The 20392-nt window shown below is 32.4% G+C and overlaps 3 protein-coding genes across 3 annotated transcripts; 2 read left to right on the top strand and 1 right to left on the bottom strand.

Moving 5' to 3' along the window:
* Positions 1 to 6091: 6091 nt before the first annotated feature.
* LOC18015359 (2-oxoglutarate-Fe(II) type oxidoreductase) lies at positions 6092 to 8329 on the bottom strand. The gene is made up of 11 exons (XM_006397370.2): positions 8167 to 8329; positions 7878 to 8073; positions 7703 to 7801; positions 7573 to 7624; positions 7294 to 7415; positions 7109 to 7206; positions 6963 to 7021; positions 6695 to 6751; positions 6562 to 6607; positions 6371 to 6450; positions 6092 to 6281 (listed from the first exon to the last, which is right to left on the bottom strand). Exons 1-11 carry the CDS (start codon positions 8275 to 8277, stop codon positions 6206 to 6208), a joined length of 996 nt encoding a protein of 331 aa, XP_006397433.1. The 5' UTR covers positions 8278 to 8329; the 3' UTR covers positions 6092 to 6205.
* A 6260-nt stretch (positions 8330 to 14589) lies between these two features.
* On the top strand, positions 14590 to 16565 carry LOC18015358 (transmembrane protein 136). The gene is made up of 4 exons (XM_006397368.2): positions 14590 to 15007; positions 15109 to 15228; positions 15966 to 16061; positions 16305 to 16565. Exons 1-4 carry the CDS (start codon positions 14639 to 14641, stop codon positions 16413 to 16415), a joined length of 696 nt encoding a protein of 231 aa, XP_006397431.1. The 5' UTR covers positions 14590 to 14638; the 3' UTR covers positions 16416 to 16565.
* A 2447-nt stretch (positions 16566 to 19012) lies between these two features.
* On the top strand, positions 19013 to 19573 carry LOC112086096. Its single transcript, XM_024154848.1, has 2 exons — positions 19013 to 19352; positions 19453 to 19573. Exons 1-2 carry the CDS (start codon positions 19118 to 19120, stop codon positions 19560 to 19562), a joined length of 345 nt encoding a protein of 114 aa, XP_024010616.1. The 5' UTR covers positions 19013 to 19117; the 3' UTR covers positions 19563 to 19573.
* The last annotated feature ends 819 nt before the right edge of the window (positions 19574 to 20392 follow it).

Here is a 20392-nt window from a genome sequence, read left to right as displayed (position 1 = left end):
CGCATCGCAAGTTGGCTGCTCGCGGATCGGATCTGCACAGATATGACTCAGGGAAAACACCCATAAATTTCAAACCGTAACTCCAAATAATAAACGGCTTTCGGCTATAGCTATATCTAAGGATCAGGAACATTCTCACCAAACTTTAGGTCGATCCAATTTTGTTTGACTGTTCTTTTCTCTTCTGCGCCAAGACTGGTCCGATTTGTCTTTTAGAGGCTGCAATGGCTTCTCCTTCGAGGTGTTTGATGGTGGCTGATCGAAAATGATTTTGACAGGGCTTTGCTGCAGAAACTCTCTCCCTTTTCCACTGTCATGAGCTCACACCTTTTATAGAGAAAGTGATGAGGTTTACTACACTACAAGAAATGTGGGTATTAATAGCGGCTGTTCAACGCTATCTATCACATAACATAGCGTTTCCTTAAACGCTCTGACAGCGCCCGTCATCGTAGGTCAGACACTTTAGATAGCGGACTTGACGGATGCTATAGTTAATTAAACGACAATATCGTTTATTGCGCTGCTATTATTATTATTTATAATAGCGTGTAATAATTGTTATGATTTGGTTGTATCTATACCAATTGTTTTACAACAATAGCATATATTTTTGTATTATTAAATTATTTTATAATGATCCAAAAATATATTTAAATAATTTTTTTATTAATTATTTATAAATATAATTAAATTGGTATTATAAAAAAATTTCCATAATTTATTATATTATATGAAACCAAGATACAAAATATCATATTACAGAATAAAAATACATAATTAAAAGATAATTTGATACAATTTCTGCATCTAAGCTTGTGAATTATGAAACTTTTGTCTTGCTGGTTCCATGATCTTCAACGAAAGGAGCGTGAGAAACCTCGTTTACACATTCAGGCCAAGAAATTCAAACTTTTTTGCCATATTGTTTCCTTGACTTTGTCGAGCTGTTTGTGACAAAAATCCAACCTCTTTCCCTGTAAAGTAAAAAAGCTTTGCATTTGCCATCATAAACTGGTCCACCACATCGAGAGATAACAGTATTAGTAACTCGTATTTGTAAAATTAAGCTAGAAAAGAGAACATTAGCTGGAGACTGAACTAATATCATACCTTAGGCATCATGTCAACATTGTAGTCTCTGCTATAGCCTAAATGAGCAGGAGCCTTTTCTTCTCCCCTAAACTTGTTCCACAGCTGTAAAACAAAAAGCAACATCAATAACGCAAGCTAATGATAAAAATTACCACACACAAAAAAGAAAAGAAATCTTAATAGAAACATCAGGGAGAAACTGACCTGATTGAGATTAAGCGATGTTGACTCTCCACCGTACTAGTCATTCCTGTCCATGTCAAGTACCTATTTGAAGTATGCACAAAACCACATCATTAGTCGATCAATTTGATGATTACTTGGAACAAACTAGATTACTGATTGAAGATATAGAGTGGAGAAAGGCATCTCCTTATATATTAACATAAACTAAGCTGAATTAATCTGTTAACATCCAAATGATTCTGTCAAAGTGACGCAAACATAACAGTTCAAGCTTCAAACTTTAGAAATTCTCGATATCAAAGATGTTTGCTCACTTAAATTTAAAGGAATCTCCACTAATGTTTTCAAAAAAAATAATATTGGAGAATAAAACCGAAGAAACACTGGTGATTTCTCGCGGAAATCTGAGAACTGGCGAGGAGGAAAACGAAAAAGATGGAGAAGAAGAGACAATCGATTTCTCTGTATTACATTAAAACCAGACTTTAAAAAAGCTATGTAACTGAATAATCTCACCTTGAGATCCGGTTCATGGAGGATAATCTTCGCGTTATCAAAGCAGCCAAGGAACTTATCAGAATAACCAGAAGAATGTCATCAACATCTCCGGTGAAGAAGACGACGAAGACAACGAAAGTTCTGCTAGCGTTCTCCGATCTGTTCGGATTGGATTCGATAGGTATGAAGAAGAGCTTGTCGAACACGAATCCTCCTCCGCCGCTACTCTGATGGAAAAGATGGAAAACTAGGTTAGAGACAAAGACAGCTCACGGGAAAAGAAGAAGAGATAGAGAAAAAAAAATAAAAGTTTCTTGTCCATTCGATTAACCTTAATCAACGGTGGATATCAAAAAGGGGTTGATCCTCACCACTTTAGATTAGCCAATCAGATCTTTTCTATTTATATTTTAGATTTAGAATTTATAAAATGATTATACTTTAAATTTTTGTAAGTGTTGGTGTTTTTATGGTATATTAGAGGTTGATTTTTAATAAGTTATACAAATTCAATGTTTATGATTAAGTATTAGAAGTTAAAAGTTTAGGGTTAGAAGTTTAGGGTTTAGGGATTAGAGTTAAAAATTTTGGATTTAGAGTTTAAGATTTAGGAACAAATAATTATATACCTTAAATCAAAAACTTATTAATCCATAAAAGTGTATTATAATTATCTTGTTAGAAACATTAAAATTTGATATTCAAACCCTTTATCCTATAGGGTAATAAGTTTAAGGTTTAGGGTTTGTGTTTGGGATTTAGAGTTTATAAGTTTTTTTAAATGATTACCTAAACTTTTTGAAAACTATATCCATAAATGAAAAAATGTTTATTATATGTCTATTGTTAATAACTAAAATTGTATATTTCAAACTATATACTTTTGTACCTTAAACCCTAAACCCTATGTCTTAAACTCTAGTTCAAATATTCACAAAATTTTACTTCTTATATCTGTGTTTTGTAACAAATTAAATCAATAATTTGTTAAAATGTTTTTTTTAATTTATATATATACAAAATCATATCAAATCTCTAGACCCTAAATCATATATCTTTATACCCTAAACCCCAAATCATATCATCTATACTCTAATTAAAGATTATGACTTTTTTCTTTTTATTTTGTAAATTATAATTCTTAGTTATGCATTGATAATTTTTTTTCTTAATTAGTTTTGGACAGCAGTAACAAATTTAGAGATTGATAAGACAAAAAAGAACAATTACTATTGAATTCGTAACAATTATTATTGATAACATAGCTTTGTTTTATTGAATTATTAAGACACTAAATCACTGATCTACTACTTATTCGGATTTTCAATGATACATTTGAAGCCAAATCCTTAAGGAACTTTGCTGATCTGGTGATTGGCGATTTAATGGCCATCAAACTATACAGTACAAGCTCAACTTCATCCAATGATGTCCTAGCTTTGAATTGCAATACCACTTTCAAATTTCAATTCAATTCTTCTTCTTCAACGAGAACATTCCATCTCTCTCCTCAGCTTTCCTTTACTCTGCATAAAATCATCCTGTGAATCAGATTACATATAACAATCCTAAAATCACAATCGAATTTGTGAAAAAAAGAGGGTTTAACAAATCATGATCTTGCTTGAAGCTACTTTTGTTCGTATCTGAGACAGAAAGAATATTCAGAAACTGAAACCTGATTAGATTAGCTTTTCTGTCTGAGATTGAGACAAAACACAGGAACACGAGGTCCTTGTACAGTTACAGTTTCAGATTTAATTTTCCCGTCCTGTTTTCAATATCAATCCCATAAACACCAATCAAACCAAATACACAAGACAACTACAAGAATCAGAGTCGTCATTTTTACTAGACTCTTCATCATAATGACCAGTCACAACACCAGTTTTTGAAAACAAAGAATATATCAAAAGAAAACTGATACCCGTAAGCAACTAACCACGTTAACGAATTCTTGAGACACCGAGTCGGTTAAGAATCGAAAGGAAACTAACCCGATAAGATCTGATTTGCAGCGCTTTTTCTTTCAGTTCGGGCTTAATCACCAACTCGTGGGAAACAAACACGGAAAAAGAGAGTGAATCAAAGAGTAATCTCAATTCTCGATAAGGCTAAAGTCTTTAATAACAACAAACATGAATCTAACAACAAACACGAATCTAACAACAAACATGAAACAATGAAAGCCAATCCTTTTTTCCAAACATATCAACTCCCTGATCAAGAGACAAGACCATTTTCATAACTGGAACAATGAATCAGAGGAAGCTATTGAATCCGCCATAACTGGAGCACAGATCAAGCTCAGATTCTTCACAATTTACTGACTTTCAATGGAATTCGAAGCCATAAAACACCTTCAATCTCTTATGCCAAGACAATAGCTGAAACCCTCAAATCTAAGCCAATTTGTGCCACACAAAATTGATAGAAATGGTTTAAGTACTTACAGCTTCGGTAACGCACTGGCTTCTTTAGACTCGCTCCACAGTCCTCGCGTTGAAACCAAACCACCGTCTTCCTCTTCCGATTATCATCATGAATTTTGGGGGAAACAACAATTTTCCAGAAGAAATCAATATATGGGATCGGAGAGACTGATCGACACTGAGAGAGATTGAGATTGATAGAAGAACAAGATAGATCGAGGGTGAGAACAGGTGACGAAGAGGAAGAAAGAACCTTTTTTTTTGTTATTTCAGATTTTGCTTCAACAAATATTTTTAATATTTCTGTCAACCATAAATTTTTTATCTTTCTATTGTACTCCCGCTTGACATTTTTTAGCAAGAGCCGGCACTTGAAATTTTATATCCCGCTTAACATTTACGAGGAACAATGAGATTGTCACTTGAGAAATGAAGAAAAAAATAAACTTATTTACTTTTGGAGATATTTTACAAATAAGATAGCGTTTATTTTTTTTTAATCTGCAATGGTAAAGTGCACGTGCTCACCAAATTTAGGCGGCTAAAAGTTTTCATTTTTCCGCGATAGTAATTATAGCGTTTCATAATCATAAACGCTATGAAAAAATCCTGTCTCCGTATACAATAGCATATTTGTCAATAACGCTATCTTTCAATGCTATTAATACCCACATTTCTTGTAGTGCTAGGTTTAGATTTACCAAAAAATGTCTCTTTTATCTTTAATGATCATTTTGGGTTTTTCTTATTGGGTTCTTCTTCTCATCAGCCACGAAAATTGAGTCTTAAACCTCCAAGATCCATTTATAATGAGCCTCAATATTTTCTCCTTTTATGGTTTTTTTTCTTCGACAAGTTAGGATTAAAATTTTTTCGGCGACAAGTTTCAGGGTTAACGCTTTAGAGTTTTGATCAAGAAAAAATAAGTCATAAACCTAATTTTTGGAATGTCACACCAGCAACCTCGGGAAAGGGGGATGGTAAAAGCATATCATATCATATCAACGATCAATATCAAATCACACTTAACTTCTTACGTTAATACTTATTTTGTAAATTGATTATTAATTTGTTTATCTCTTTTAGGATACGCTTTTATCATACCTTTAAATTTTCGAACTTCTTTACTGAACACCTAAAGGTCCACCATTTGGTTAAGAATGCTTAGATTCAAACCAGAAGCTATGCCAGCAATCTGTCTACTCTCTGTTGGAAGCTTAAGACTCAAGAAAACCTTCTGAAGACTCACATGCCTCGAGTACGTACTTTGGAAGATAGGGTGGGATATCAAAGCATAGCTGCCTTATATGGCTGTTTTCTTGACAGAGTCCTATCAAGTCTCGAATTCTCATTGAGGTCTTCGCGATCGAGGTTTTATTGGCTGAAGCTCAGAAGGTTAAAGCAAAGGAGGAGAAGTTCCAAAAGAAGAGAAAACCCATCTGACATCTCTAAGGTGTTATGGCTGCTCTAAATTGATATGCATCCACACGTTGATACCCTTTTGTTCTTTAAGATTCCAGGAAGGCAGGAAGCATTCATCACTTTAGCTTGATCTCTAATATCTGTTTGATTTCTCCTCACAACATGCTAAATCCGATCCATACTTATTATATTTCCGTTGAATTCCTTTGTGGAATGGCTGATTCAGAGATAAATCAGAATATGAGTTTTGATCTCTATATTGTTTCACACAGTTTGCACTTATGGCTTGTCTATAATTTCAGTAAATTTGATTCCTTTCAAAAGTGAATTCTCCCCTCGAGCGCCTTTAAGATTTTTTTGGGTCTATATATTATTATTTGTTTTCTCTATCTTCTGTTTGTAGTCTTACATAGAACTTCAGAGACTGTAAATACTTCTCCAATTCACACAGATGCATAAGTTGAAACAAGACATATCATTAACTTATCTTACAACATCTTAGGACTTTGCTTTGAGCTTACATCCAAAGAGCATTCATGTTTGTTGATTAAAAAGAGCTTTCATGTTTGTTGTTAGTAGATGCTTAACTCCGCATGTGTTTCCTTGTAACGTTGAGTGAGGTATGCCGAACATTTGATCGCTGGATATCTATAAATGCATCAAATTCATTATAAACAAATTTAATAACACTGTTTACCACTCAAAAGTCACATAATAACAGAAAGCAAAAGCCTTACTTGGGAAGCTCGCTTTCGGACTTGCAGGTTGGGAGACATTCCACCAAACAATCATGATTCGGTTCCACGAAGAATGGAATCTGCATTGACGACACATTAGATGCAAAACGTCAATGTTCTGAACATGTCAAAACACAAAACGAAGACTCTAGAGAATATTATAAGCAAGCACTGATTAGTAAGAGCCTTACAGAATATCGTTCCTGACCATTCCCAAGAACCCGATGCAACGTGGATCTGTAAGGCCAAAATGCATTTGAGAAATATGGCAGCTAGAAAAAAAGACTTCCAATTCAAAATCACTAGTTGGTTAGAGAGTATTACTTGAAAAAGCCATTGCTCCAACGTTCAAGCATATCCCCAAGATTCACTATAAATGCTCTGTAGACAGAGAAATAAATAAGTCCACCAAATTGACGAATACTAATACTGATCATCACATGTTCAGCGTATAACACAATTAACAAAATTGAAAAATACCAATACTGATCCATTGCTCACACTAGAGCACATGTAAATAACCAAATAATCTTAAGCTCGTCAATATGGCATTCAAGATTAATGGAGAATAAGAAAGGGTTCTTCGTTGTACCCTTTGATTGGCGGAACATATTCCCACTTCTGTGGCTTCATGTTCTTATCTTTACATATCTGCCATCAAGTTTTAGCAATGTCCCATAACCAACACGGCCGCGTCAAAATATACATGAAAAGCACAAAATATTTTGCTTCATATACCTGAAGCCCCATTACACCGTCGGTGGCTAACAGAGTCATCATTCCGTAATCAGAATGTGCTCCACATGCATATATTCCCTTTGAAGGATCAGAAATTCCTAAAAGGTGACAAAAGAAGCCAATGGAGTGTGACATAACAAAGCTTAGGAAATTATAGTGTCCTCTGTGATCTTCATAATATATACCTTGATAGTGCAGCAATCGCATAGTTGCAATAGGCTTTCCAAGCATCTCCTGGCTTTCAAAGTAATTCACATCCAAATCCAGTGCTAAAGCCAACAATCTTGCAATATCCTTAGAAACCCTCCTGAAGATTACAGAAAACCTTATATCATTTACAAGACGTAACTTCCGGCGAAATGATTTCTTCCTAGAGTTAGCAATCAGAGCTAAAGCCAACAATGATGAAAATTTTAAAAAACCAGAGAATTTCAGTACAAGGGCAAACCAAAGGTGAGACTTACAATGCTTCTTGATGATATTTCTCCATGGTTTCTCGCCACCGAGGTAACACATCTAGCGCAAAAATATCAAAACTTCTTCAAAGAATTAACAAAAAACGAAACAGAGGAGGACAAAGATTAAAACACTAACCAGAATCAGGCCAAGGGTTAGGACCATAGAATGGTTTATCCCAATCAGGATCATCTTTAGGAACTTCGATTCCAATGTAATAACCTTCTTTGTGATCACCTAAATTCAAAAGATTGATTTCGAGATTAATCAATCAATCAACAAACACATTAAAACAGTGCAAAAAGGCACGAACCATTGACTTGATTCTCAGGATCTAAGATTTCATCAAGAACAGGTGTATATCCTCTGTGCTTTTCGTTTCTCAGAACTTTCATCTTCTCCTCTAAAGGAAGAGCAAAAAACTTCTTGCTCTGCTCGAAAACATCGTCCATGAACTCTTGGTTTATTCCATGATTGATCACATAGAAAAATCCACAATCCAAACATGCCTGTAACAATAATTCCCCGCTTAATTAAATCATTTTTAAAAACAAAATAAATTCGGTAATTTTGAGGTTGATTATATAAAAAGGAGACAGAACCTGTTTGAGGGAAACAACTGAATGATGAAGATCATTGCTGGCTAGATCGATACAATTAAGAGATGAAACTTTCATTGTCGAGTCCTGCATGTGCTTCGTATGATTCTCCATCTCTCGAGAAGGAGAAAGAAAATTGTTGTTGTTGTTGTCGGTATTTTTTTTTCTTTTTAATTCTTGTAGACCTCAGGAATTTCTTGGTTTTTATATTGTAGCCGCCACGACAATAAGCTCACGCTCCAAATGTGTCACGATCATTTTTTTTTTGTGGCAGACTAAAATAGTAAAATTTGGTTGACTAACCTAAATCTTTGAATTTTTGGAGTAATGTTTTTAAAAAGTTTGAAATTTCTTGTGGATTGAAATACAAAATTACAAATTTATTAAGGGACTTTTGTTTATATAACTTGGGTGGCAGAGATTAGTAGCCAGAGGAGTCATGCAAATACTGTTTTAAAGAAAATTTTTAGAAGCATCTCTCCAGAAAATCGTAATCGTATATGTTCAAACTAGTTAACTTTTCTGCGCATTGCGCTTATAATTTTTCATTTGGTGGTTTAAAAATCTAACAGTAGTTTAGATTTTTTTTTTCTATTGTTGAGTATGTTTGTTTGTTAGATTTTTTGTATTTTAATGTTTGAAAACATGATTATGAAACAATATAAAAAAGAGTAAATAAAAACATATTAGTATCTATATAGTTTAGTTTAAATAGTTTTGAGATCTTTTGATCATTGTTCTATGTATTTTAGACTTAGTTTTTTTTTAAGTACCGTACAAACTTATTCGATTTTGATCACTGTTTTATGTATTTTAGACATCACAAATACCATCATTTCATTAGACATTCCATTGATTGATTTTTACTTTTTCGTTAGATTTGACTAAATATCGGTTTTATTAAATTTGAAAAACAGTATTGACAATAAAGTGAAGTATTAAATCATAATAATTTAGACTGATATGATTTAAGCTATTTCTTATTTAATACTTGTTTAGAAAAATATTAGTATATGTTTACCTGATGACTCCATGAATTTTAAGTTAGAACGAAAAAGAAGGAGTAGGTTAGACAATTTTTGAAAGTTGTGAGAGGATTAGAGAAAAGTGGCTGATATTTATACTAAATCATAAGAAATAAAAAACCGTTTAAACATAAGAAATTGTAAACACTAACCTATCTATCATAATAATTAGCGACATTCCATTATTTAGAGATGATATCCATTTTTTTAAACGACATTCCATTAGTTAGATATATAGATTTTTTTTTTACTTTTTTATTAGATATTTTTAAAAAAAAATTATTTTTTTTTGTTTTTGATGATAGTCCATTACTTTTAAATATATTCTATTTTTTTTCTTTTAACATTTTTTGTTAGATTTTTTCTAAATTTTGGAAACATAAGAAATGATAAACACTAATCTATATTTCATAATTATCGAGAACACTAACATAGATCTATTTAAAAAAAAAAAATGGTCGATGGGCTTTATATACCATTTCATAAGAGATATAGCTCCTATTTTTTGTTTTTTTGTTTTTTGTTTTTTGTTTTAAAACATTTTTGTTAATTTTTTTCTAAATTTTGATTTTATATAATTTTAAAAATGGTTTGATTGACTACGAAATTAAGCATTAAAGCATAATAATTCGTTGTGAACTTATTTTTGAGCTGACACGTAAGCAAAAGACTGTTAAATTCGTTGTGAACGCGATACATATGTAAATCACTACGCAAATAAGTATATAGATTAGTAGCAACTCATGTTCAAAATCGAACGAACTATATCACAATTTGAATTTACTGCAGAGAGTATTTCTTGGAAAGGCTGTAATCGAATATGATAAAGCAGTGGAATTGGAGCAATATATTACGATCATATGATATATGGATTGTCTCAAAAGCATTACACAACACACAGAGCCGTGCCTCATGTCTTGTGAGTTAGGCAATTTGAAAAAAGTTTAAGGCCACAATTTTATTAATTAGTTCATGTATACTAACTGTTAATATTGTTGGGTTATTCTTTTGAGATAAGCCAATATACTAGTATTATTGATATTTATTTTTATGGATATTCAAACATAAAAAAGGAAAATTAAAAAAGGAAATTTAACTAAAAACTTAAAATAAGTATAATTAAAAAAGTCTCACATCCATATCTAAATGAGGAGGCCTATAATTTTTCTTCAATATAAGTAGCAATATCAATTAAATTCTTTTTAAGCTTAAAAACTAATGTTCAAACAAAGTTTGGGTTTGACTGGATCAATCGGTTTGAAAAATTTTAATTAGTATTTCTAGATTTATCTGGTTTTTAAAAGTATCCACGCGTAGCGTGGACACAAAATCTAGTATCAATTAAAATCTTTTTAAGCTTAAAAACCAATGTTCAAACAAAGTTTGGGTTTGACTGGATCAATCGGTTTGAAAATTTTTAATTAGTATTTCCAGATTTATCTGGTTTTTAAAAGTCCGACCGGATTGTCAGCTGATTCCCGGTTATACGTTACATAGCTGTCTGATTTGTGGTTAAACAACTCGATTATGTGAGTTTGGTAAATATTTTTTTAGAAAAGAAAAGAAGAAAAATTATGTTTTATAATTTTTATAGTTTCAGTTATTATTATTTTTTGTATGTTTAAGATGATATTTTTATACTAATTTCTTGTAAAGGTCATATTTTTTTAAGCACGGCACTGACAACACAAATAACATCAAACATGAGATTTTTCTAAAATATATGAACTTTTCATCAAAGAGTGGAATACATCCAAATATAAGATAGGGTGCCTTAGCTGATCCACGGAATCGCGGAAAAAGGAGTGCTTGTAGCATTGAAGATGATGAATGAAGAGATCTACTCGATAAAACCATTCTCGAGAGCAAGGTGAGTCTATGCAGAGGAACGCAAACAAGGCCAACAATTAAATATAATATTGCCTAAATTATTAAAACATATAACCAAGTAAACCAATCAGATTCATTAATTGATAGATTTCTGATACAAATTCGTATGTTCTAAATAAAACGTTGAGATACAAGTGTTAATCAAATAGATATTTTAGAATTTGATATATTTTAAAATAAATCAAAATTTTGTTTCAGATAGAATTAGCAAGAGAGGAGCAAAATTTTGTTTCAGATAAAATTAGCAAGAGAGGGGCCCCAAGCAACCAACAATCTGTCAACATACATCTAAATATATTGTAGAGAACTTGACTTTAAAATACTGAATAAGATATCAAAAGAAAAAAATAAGGTTTTTAAAACAAAAACTAAATCATCTCAGAAACAAAAAGGCTAAGTTAGACATTTTTGAATTTTTAGAAAATTCTTATGGATTTAGAAAATATTAGATCTTGATTGGATGAATTAGAATTTTTTCAAAGAATTTTATGGATTTGAAATTTTTTAAAATTTATTTGGGTGAACAAGAACTTTAAAATTTTTAAAATAAAATAAAAATCGTTAAAGTTAGATTGAATGAGACAAAGAAATAATAAACATAGTGAGAAATAGACGATTTACATATAAGATTACAAATGAAAAACCGGTAAGATTGAGTTTAAACTCGAACATAATCAAGAACCAGATGACAATAGTTGAGTTGAGATTTTGGTTCTATAGTATAACCATAATACAAGTCAATGTCTTAGCGATTAGCTTAAAGCTTCATATATTTTTATTTTTAATGTGTCACTTCTATAATAACGCTCAGATGGAAGTTCTTGGATCTGATACATTAATTTAGGTTGTTAACGTATTTGAAAAAAAAGTTGTAGAGAATTTGAATCAAAATCATGGGTAGCAATTTAAAAGAAAAAAGTAAAGTTTTACTCTGTTGGATTTAAAATAAAGCATCGCAGGAACAAAAATGCTAAAGTCTCACACTTAAATTAAAATAAAAGCATTTAAAGTCTCAGCTGAGAAAAAAATAAAGATAACAAAAGCTGAATGATTTAGATATAAGATTGAATTTAAAGCTGAGTATAAGAAGGAGACAGATAGAAATGAGTTGAGATTTTGAATGATTATATATCTAATTACAATACGAATAAAACTCTAAGCGATTAGCTTGAATTAAAACATTTTAGATGAAATTTCATTGATCTAATAAAAATGTGATTGTTAGGGAATTTAAGTTTAGGTTGTTAATGTACTTAATAAAAACGTTGTAGAGAATTTGGTTTTAAAATAATGGATAGCAATTAAAAAAAAACCAAAATAATTATTTTTTTGTTGGTAATTAAAAATAAACCATTGTAAGAACAAAAAGACGAAGCTAGATTGTATGAATTTTTGGTAAATTTTTACAAATTTTTAAAATATTAAACTTTGCTTGGATAAATTAAAATTTTTAAGATTTTTTTAATAATATATATATATATATTTATAAAGACTCACAGTTAAAATAAAATAAAAATTTTCATAGTCTCATATGGAAAAACAGTAGCAAAAAGAACAAGCTATCAACAATCTTTCAAACATATATACATCCAAATATATATTAAAAACTTAGTAAACTAATTTAACGGTTACATATCGTTTTTGATCTGAATGAGAATTCATTTTATTGATTTTGATATTTTATCAAATGAGATATATAATTAGATCAATAAAATGAATTCTCATTTTGTGCCTAGCACAGATCAAAATCTAGTTTTTAAAATCAAATGGCATGCTACACTGCGTCTGCTTCGATACTAAACATCCCAATTATTTTAAAAAAAAATCTTTTAGAGCATTTACAATGGTTTCCCTCATTTTTTCCTTCAAAATGAAGTAAACTCAAAATGAGGTAGAATTTTATTCCAATAGTCTCTTTCATTTCTTCCCTAAAAAAAGAATATTCTAAGTATACTCTCTTCTTGTTTTACTATTAATTACAAACAACACCCATTATTTCTAAATTTACAATTTATACCCAAATTTAAGCAAATAAAAATCTTAATTTATAGTAAAACATTTTATTACATATAGAAAATTACATAACATGAAAAAGAAAAAATAATTTTTTTAAACATCATTATTTCTCCCACAAAAGGTCAATTAAGGCATTTCGAAGTGAGAAATGAGCTTCTTTATCTTTGATTCGTCTATATCGAGCCAAAAACTCTTGGAATTGCGTACTTTCATCATCAGCTGTTTCAACTTCTGGAAGTGGAGTTTCTCTTCCAACTTCAATTAGAGCATCAAGATCACGTTCATCTTCAATTATCATATTATATAAAATTATACATGTAGTCATTATGTCATGGAGCACATCTTTTCTCAAAAACGAGCAGGCTTTTTCACAATTGCAATCACGATTGTAGAACTCCAAATGCACGTTCCACATCTTTTGTACATGCTTCTTGTTTTGTAGCAAAATATTTTACAGAAATATTTGTGCGTATGTTCAAGCTCAACAAACACAAATTCTATAGGAAAAGGCTGCACAAGAACAAGATCAACAAACTCCTCCTCCATCTATTTTATTTGGACAATACTTTAATAACATTGGTGGATCCCAAAATGATCTAGATTATTAAACAATAGTTTATGTAATGTTAATTTTATTTTACAAAAAAATCTAAGCTTGTGTTAATTTTATTTGTTATCTTTTAACTTTATCTATGATATTAATTATGTAATTTGAATTTTATTGTTTGTTAAGTTATTCTATGTTTGTTTTATATATTAAAATTACATTTTCACATTTTTATTTATGAATTTAATTAATATTATTCATAATTATGTTTTGAAAACCATAATATTTGATTTGAATAGTCAATAAAAAGTTTAAAACTTTTTTTAAATATAGATCAGATACATGTAAAACTATAAGAATTATTTTGCAAATAAACAAAGCTAAAAAGTAAAATGAGGAGATGAATAGTATTTCCTAAAATTTGTTGTAATACTCGTCATAAACTCATTTTTTTCCTCAAAATAAAATAGTATTGGAGAAGAGTTTCCTTCGTTTTTTTTTATGTTTTCCCTCAAAATGAGATACCATGATCTTAAAACCATTCCAATAGTGTGAAATCGAACGTTCTATCGCATAACCGCCATGCATGTAATCGTTTAGCCTAGATCACGTAGACTGCGTGTTCTTGTTTTGGCACATTTCTCCAGGATGATCATATCGGAGTTGAATGCTTTAATGGGCAAGAAGAGGTATGAATAACTTTTTTATCCAGTAAATAACTTTTTTATCCAGTAACTTATTAGCTGGTTTGGGAGCTAAAGGAAACACTTCCTAACTCGTTGGATCGAATCTTATCGGGTCAATTTAATTTTACTAGAAGATAAATAAAGATAAAATAAATTGGACCCACCTTATTAATAATCCAACCAACAATCAACCAACTATCTATTAATGACCACGCAAAGACGAAACCAATTAACAAAACCATAAAAAAGGTTCTTTGAGAACACACTTCTTGTCTCTCAAACCAGAAGGGTAACTACAAGAAAGAACATCAATGGAGGAAGAATACACAAGGGTGATTAACATAACATTGTTTGGAGTAATCTCATGGGGTCTCATTTTCATACTCGTCCGACGAATCTTCTCAAACTACTCGTTCGATTTCAGCACTCGTATTGTTTCGACGATACACGCCACAATCGCGGTCGCATTAGCAACTCTCACGATTCAAGATTGGTCTTGTCCTGTTTGTCCGATTGCTTCTACGTCATCTCTCCAGCAGATGGAGACGTTGGCGTTTTCGTTGTCTTACATGATCTACGATCTCATTTGTAGTCACTTTGATCAAGTCCTTAGCATTGATAATGCCGTTCATCATTCTGTTTGTATTCTTGGTTTTATAGCTGGACTCTATCACCGTAAGGTAAAATACTTTTAGTTTATTTTGTTTTTTACTATTGGGTTTTGGAGAATTAATTGATTAATCTTCTTGTGTTTTCTGTTGTGAATTTATGGTGAATTAAGTGTGGATCTGAGATGGTGGCAGCATTGTGGATAACAGAGATCTCGAGTCCATTTCTTCACCTTAGGGAGATGCTTAAAGAGATTGGTTATAGAGACACCGATCTCAATCTTGCCGCCGATGTGAGTATTTACGTGCATACATTGTTATTAGTATTATTAATAATCTGAGCACTCTAATGAGTTAGAGTTAGTATGTCATTAACTTGAGGTAATATCTATATTATGTATAATAATGGCTAGAGATATATTTGTCATCATCTAGCATGTGGAAAAAAAAAAAAATATCACAAAACTATTGTTTTAGGAAAACTAGAAATAAGGAGTCTTTGTTCTCTTTTGTGTATTCCACACTTCCACGTTTAATCTCTTAAAAGGTTGACAGAAACATCGTTTAAGGTTGGGACATTTTTTAACACGTATGAATGGAGTAGTCGAACAAGATCTCAACGAAAACCTACCAAACCTACCAATAGTTTGAAATGGCCCTAGTTTAGGAATATAATTATCAAAATGTACTCGTAACCTTAGTCAAACTGTCAAATCGTGCAAGGTTTAAGAAAATTTCTATTACGTATTGTGAAGAAACTTTTTTTTTGGTAGTAAATGTTAAGATTTATACCAATTTTCTCACTGTACAATGCTGAAACAGTTTATTACAAGCAAATAGAAAATAGAGCTAAAAGGGAGGGGAAATGAAACTAAAATAAACATGATATTTGGTGATAACAAAACGTATTGTGAGGAAACGTAATATTTGGTGATAACAAAACGTAATACACGTTTAATTATCCTTCAAAACTTCAAAAGTCAAACCATAGTTAATGACTTTAAAATTTATCTGAGATCATGTGATGTAGGTGTGTTTTGCAACAATCTTCTCATTGGCGAGAATGGTGGGTGGACCTTACCTAGTTTACGTCACGATATCAGCTGATAATCCCATCCTCATCGAGGTAAATTAATTATTCTTTTTATATACGACACATTTCGTTTTGGCTTTGACTTATTATAGTTTCATCAATTTCTCCTTAAACTGTTTTTATAGCTATGTGAAAATTTTCTAACGCCACTATTATCGTTGAAATTAACAGTTTTTTAAGAAAATTATCCGCATTATGCTGATTAATCTCATCATATATCACAAATTTCAATTGAAATATAAGAATAAATAATTCTTTTTCTTTTCTCATTTTTAGGCCATGGCGTTGGGATTACAACTCGTGAGCGCATTCTGGTTCTATAAAATCCTCAAAATGATGAGATACAAATTTATCAAAAGATCAAAGTTCCATAACAAATCTACTTAGTTGTAGTTAAGTTACTATTAATTGATTATAATATTGGTAATTCCAATTTTTATATTATTGTAATAATACAGAAATTTTTAAGTTATGGTTTTCACCGAAAATTTGTGGAATTCCAAGAAGGGATTTAATAAAAGATATGAATTCAACTCATTGCCAAATTATTTTGGACTAAAAATTATAAATTTTATCTGGTATTAGAGCTTAATATTTCCAAATGAAGGTATGATCAATCCCAAAGAGTAGTATTCAAACCGAGATAAGATGAAGCAAATTACAAAAAAAAAATCACTTAACGAGATCAAAGAGGCTACTCAACGATTAAACTCATTTAATAAAAATTATTAAAAATATCAAAAGGTTACAAAAATCAGAAAACAGGATTCACCAATAAGGGATCTGTAGTAAAGAATGTCATCTATTTGTGTATAAATGTCTGAAAAATCTTCAGATGAATTGCTTCACTTTTGCTTTTTGATTGTTAAAAATTCCATTGAGATGAACTTCATAGAAATCTAAAGATATATATTAACATTTTTAGACTGAATTGACATGAATTGATCACGGCTGTTACTTTCATTTTATTGCTACATTAGGAAACACTGAGACGATACAACTTTTTATATTGCTTTATTAGGAACCACTGAGACTACACAACTCTTTATATTGCTCTATTATGAACCATTGAGACAAAACAATTCTTTTTGTTGCTCTATTGATAACAACAAAACAACTGAGATCAGTGTTCCACTGTTTACTTCTTTGAAATGGTTGCTAACCATCTCTTCTAAGTCTACTGGTTACTTCTTTGAAATGGCTCAACTGAACTGAATATTTTGTCTTTCCAATCCCATTGGGAAATTTCCACGAAAAACAGTCAAAAACTTTGCAAGATCTGAAATAAGTTTCAAAAAACCCCAAATAAATCAAATGAAAAGTAGCAAAAGAAACCAACCAAGCTGATGTAGGAATTGTAGAAACCTCCGACTTCCTCTTCCAATGAAATTGGACATAACCAATCGATACAACATACTTTTATAGATGGAAGGAGATGTATTTGTTACATGTTTTCTCATTTTTCTAATGAAACTGCTGTGTTCCTATGAAGTTTTGAAAAAAAAAAGAATTTTGTAACAAATGCATCTCCTTCCACCTATAGGAGTATGTCATACCTATACTAACTCTTGAATTTGTCTGCCTTATGCATCAAGATCCATTCTTAGGCATTTTGGCTATTTTTGGTTTTTTAGAATCAAAATCAGAATCTTTGCTAAACGAAATTCTATTTTTTCAAAACTTTATAGGGACACAGCAATTTCAAAATAAGGTAGACATTTAAAAGGAGCATTGCATCAAAATAAAGCCAACATAAGCAAAAAAAAAAAGATCTACGCAATAATATGTAGATAAAAAAAAAAGAGAAAATAAGCCAAATATTCATGGACGATGTTAAAATTAGCGAACTAACTAAGATCCTACATAAAATGATTTCATTGTGTCGAAGGTTACCATAAATTAACAAAAAGGCCTTCAAACCAACTGCTACGTAATCTCTAAACTCCGGTAATAGGGAGCATAAAAATATCTTAGGGTGGCTATACACAGGGTAGAGTAGATGTAAGAAATATCTAAATATCTTCTCGCAGTCAATCTGAACCACACATTTTCTTCTCGCACAGGCGAGCATTAAATGCTGGATATGCTAAATATTTTCTAAACAAACGTGCAATAAGCGATGTATCAGTGTATGTATACAACACAAGCGTTTGTTGCTCCGCTATAAAAGGTATTAGCTGGGAACGAAACAATCCTTGGAGTTAGACCTCTACTAAAGAAAAAAATATTCCTGCAGAGTAAGAACGAGCTAACAGAATTTTTTTTCAAAAGCTTACTTTTTCCAACCAAAATCAGGTAGGACCACTTTATGTTCGTCTATTTTCAGATATGTCCGTTTGGTTTTGGCTGTTCTGTTTCTTGTTTTAGAAAATTATAGAGCTTTTATGACAAGCTTTTATTGCAAACGAAAATAAATTCCTCGTACACCATTAATACTCACATGCACTTTGCCTGCGTTTACGACCTTGTGTAACAATTTAGTTAGCAGTGAGCTATATAATTTACCTTCGTCAACTGAGTGAACTTGTGTATTTGTAGGGAGATGGGTCTTGCTGTTAGGTTTTTCCGAGGAGTTTGGACCAGATTCTGCTGACAGAGAGTGGAGTTTCAAAGCGGACAAGGGCGAGAGACGGAACACCCTAATGGTGAGCGAGAGAAAAACATTTGAAACTCTTGACCAGATGGCTAGGGAGAGCTACCTTCTAGAGCCATATGAGATGATGGCTATGACATACCAGCTCCTGGAGTGGATGGCGGAACCTCTCGGGCAAAAGACCCCACCGGTAAACATCATCAACAACGGGGACGTCGCCTCTTCATGGCGGTGCGTTTAGAGTGGGACTCACTCGCACTGTTGATCACCGTGGGTACTATCAATGTGGAGCGCTATCGCTTCTTGTGCAGAACAAATGCGCTAATGGCTGGTCCACTACCTGGATTTTCAGGACCAAACATTCCACTGGTGGCTAACATGTCTGGTACGGAGAGTAACCCGTTCTGTTACAATTAAAAAAGTAACTGATAATACATGTGGTAGACTTGACGATGTTAACACTTTTTGGAAAGAGCTCTTGGAAGGACGACGGGTAATGAATTGTGAAAGTGTCCTCCATGAGGTTTTCAATAAAGATGAAAGGTGTTTCCTCCAAGAAGTGCATAACGCACTAGCACAACTGGATTCTTCTCGTGAGAATTTGGTCTGGGGTGCGGAGGAGTCTTCCACTAATTCGTCTGGACAGTTGGGATTCCTGCTACCAGAACCAAGTTTGCATATCCCGACTGTGGGGGTCGTTGACGAAAATTCCCAAGTTGGGGTAACTGAAGGTGTGGCCAACATGACTCTCCGGACAGCGACGAAAATAAAACTTTTCACTTTACGATACTTCTAAAAATGGTTGTCTAACTTTTAATTTACTTAATACAGATCAATGTCTTTGGGTTCAACAAGTTCCGGTAAGCCCACCTTACCAGAAAATAGCGATAAAGGGAAGGGGAAGATGGACACCGACAATGAGGGTCCCTATCTTGGATTGACTATGGCTTGCAGTGGAGATCCAAGTTGATACACTCAGCCACAACGTGAGGAAGACGAAGATGACTCAGAAGATGATTGTGAAGACTACATCTGTAAGTAAATTAATTGTTAGACGGAAAATACCGATGTTAGTGCTAGAACATCGATCATAGCTCTTTAACTGCGTATATGGACGAGAAAATACGAGATTAACTGAGTAGATAAATTTAATACTAGAAAACATCTATCATATTTCTGTAATGTGCTGTATGAGATCTGAACTCTTGTTTCCTGTTCAGGCGATGGAGTTAACAAGCCCAGCGTGCTATATGCAGAATATGATGAGAGACGACGATGACATCCGAATCTCTTATTGGAAAGCGTGGAGATTAAGGGAGTTGGCGCGAGAAGGTAGCCTCGGATCAGCTGGATCCTCTTACAGAGTGCTCCCTACATTCCTTCAAAGGTTTGTGATTTCCAACCCAGGGAGTGTTGTCTCTCTGGAAACCAACTTTGAAGTGGAAGTAGGGCAACACTTAAAGTACCTTTTCTTTGCCTTAGGGGCATGCTTGAATGGGTACCCTTATATGCAGAAGGTTGTAGTGGTAGATGGCGCACATTTGAAAGGTAAATATGGTGGTTTTCTCTCAACCGCGAGCTGTCAAGATGGAAACTACCAGCTGTTCCCGCTAGCTTTCGGTATTGTCGACGGTGAAAACGACAATGCTTGGACTTGGTTCTTCCGTAAGTTGATTGAAGTGACACCAGACAGTCATGATTTGGTGTTTGTCTCTGACCACCATAACTCTATCAGCACGGGTCTGCGCAAGGTGAATCAAGAAGAGTTATC

This window comes from Eutrema salsugineum, unplaced genomic scaffold (assembly GCF_000478725.1).
Source record: "Eutrema salsugineum unplaced genomic scaffold, Eutsalg1_0 scaffold_23, whole genome shotgun sequence".
NCBI classification, from domain to species: domain Eukaryota; kingdom Viridiplantae; phylum Streptophyta; class Magnoliopsida; order Brassicales; family Brassicaceae; genus Eutrema; species Eutrema salsugineum.
This window is presented reverse-complemented; position numbering and strand designations above follow the sequence as displayed.

Excerpts from the sequence above, each read along its gene's own strand:
- LOC18015358 (XM_006397368.2), top strand. The coding sequence starts at position 14,639 with ATGGAGGAAGAATACACAAGGGTGATTAACATAACATTGTTTGGAGTA. Across the intron at positions 15,008-15,108 it reads CTGGACTCTATCACCGTAAG|TGTGGATCTGAGATGGTGGC; the intron begins GTAAAATACTTT and ends TGGTGAATTAAG. Across the intron at positions 15,229-15,965 it reads ATCTCAATCTTGCCGCCGAT|GTGTGTTTTGCAACAATCTT; the intron begins GTGAGTATTTAC and ends CATGTGATGTAG.
- LOC18015359 (XM_006397370.2), bottom strand. The coding sequence starts at position 8,277 with ATGGAGAATCATACGAAGCACATGCAGGACTCGACAATGAAAGTTTCA. Across the intron at positions 7,802-7,877 it reads TCCTGAGAATCAAGTCAATG|GTGATCACAAAGAAGGTTAT; the intron begins GTTCGTGCCTTT and ends TTTTGAATTTAG. Across the intron at positions 6,752-6,962 it reads TATGTTCCGCCAATCAAAGG|AGCATTTATAGTGAATCTTG; the intron begins GTACAACGAAGA and ends CTCTGTCTACAG.
- LOC112086096 (XM_024154848.1), top strand. The coding sequence starts at position 19,118 with ATGAATTGTGAAAGTGTCCTCCATGAGGTTTTCAATAAAGATGAAAGG. Across the intron at positions 19,353-19,452 it reads CCAAGTTGGGGTAACTGAAG|ATCAATGTCTTTGGGTTCAA; the intron begins GTGTGGCCAACA and ends TACTTAATACAG.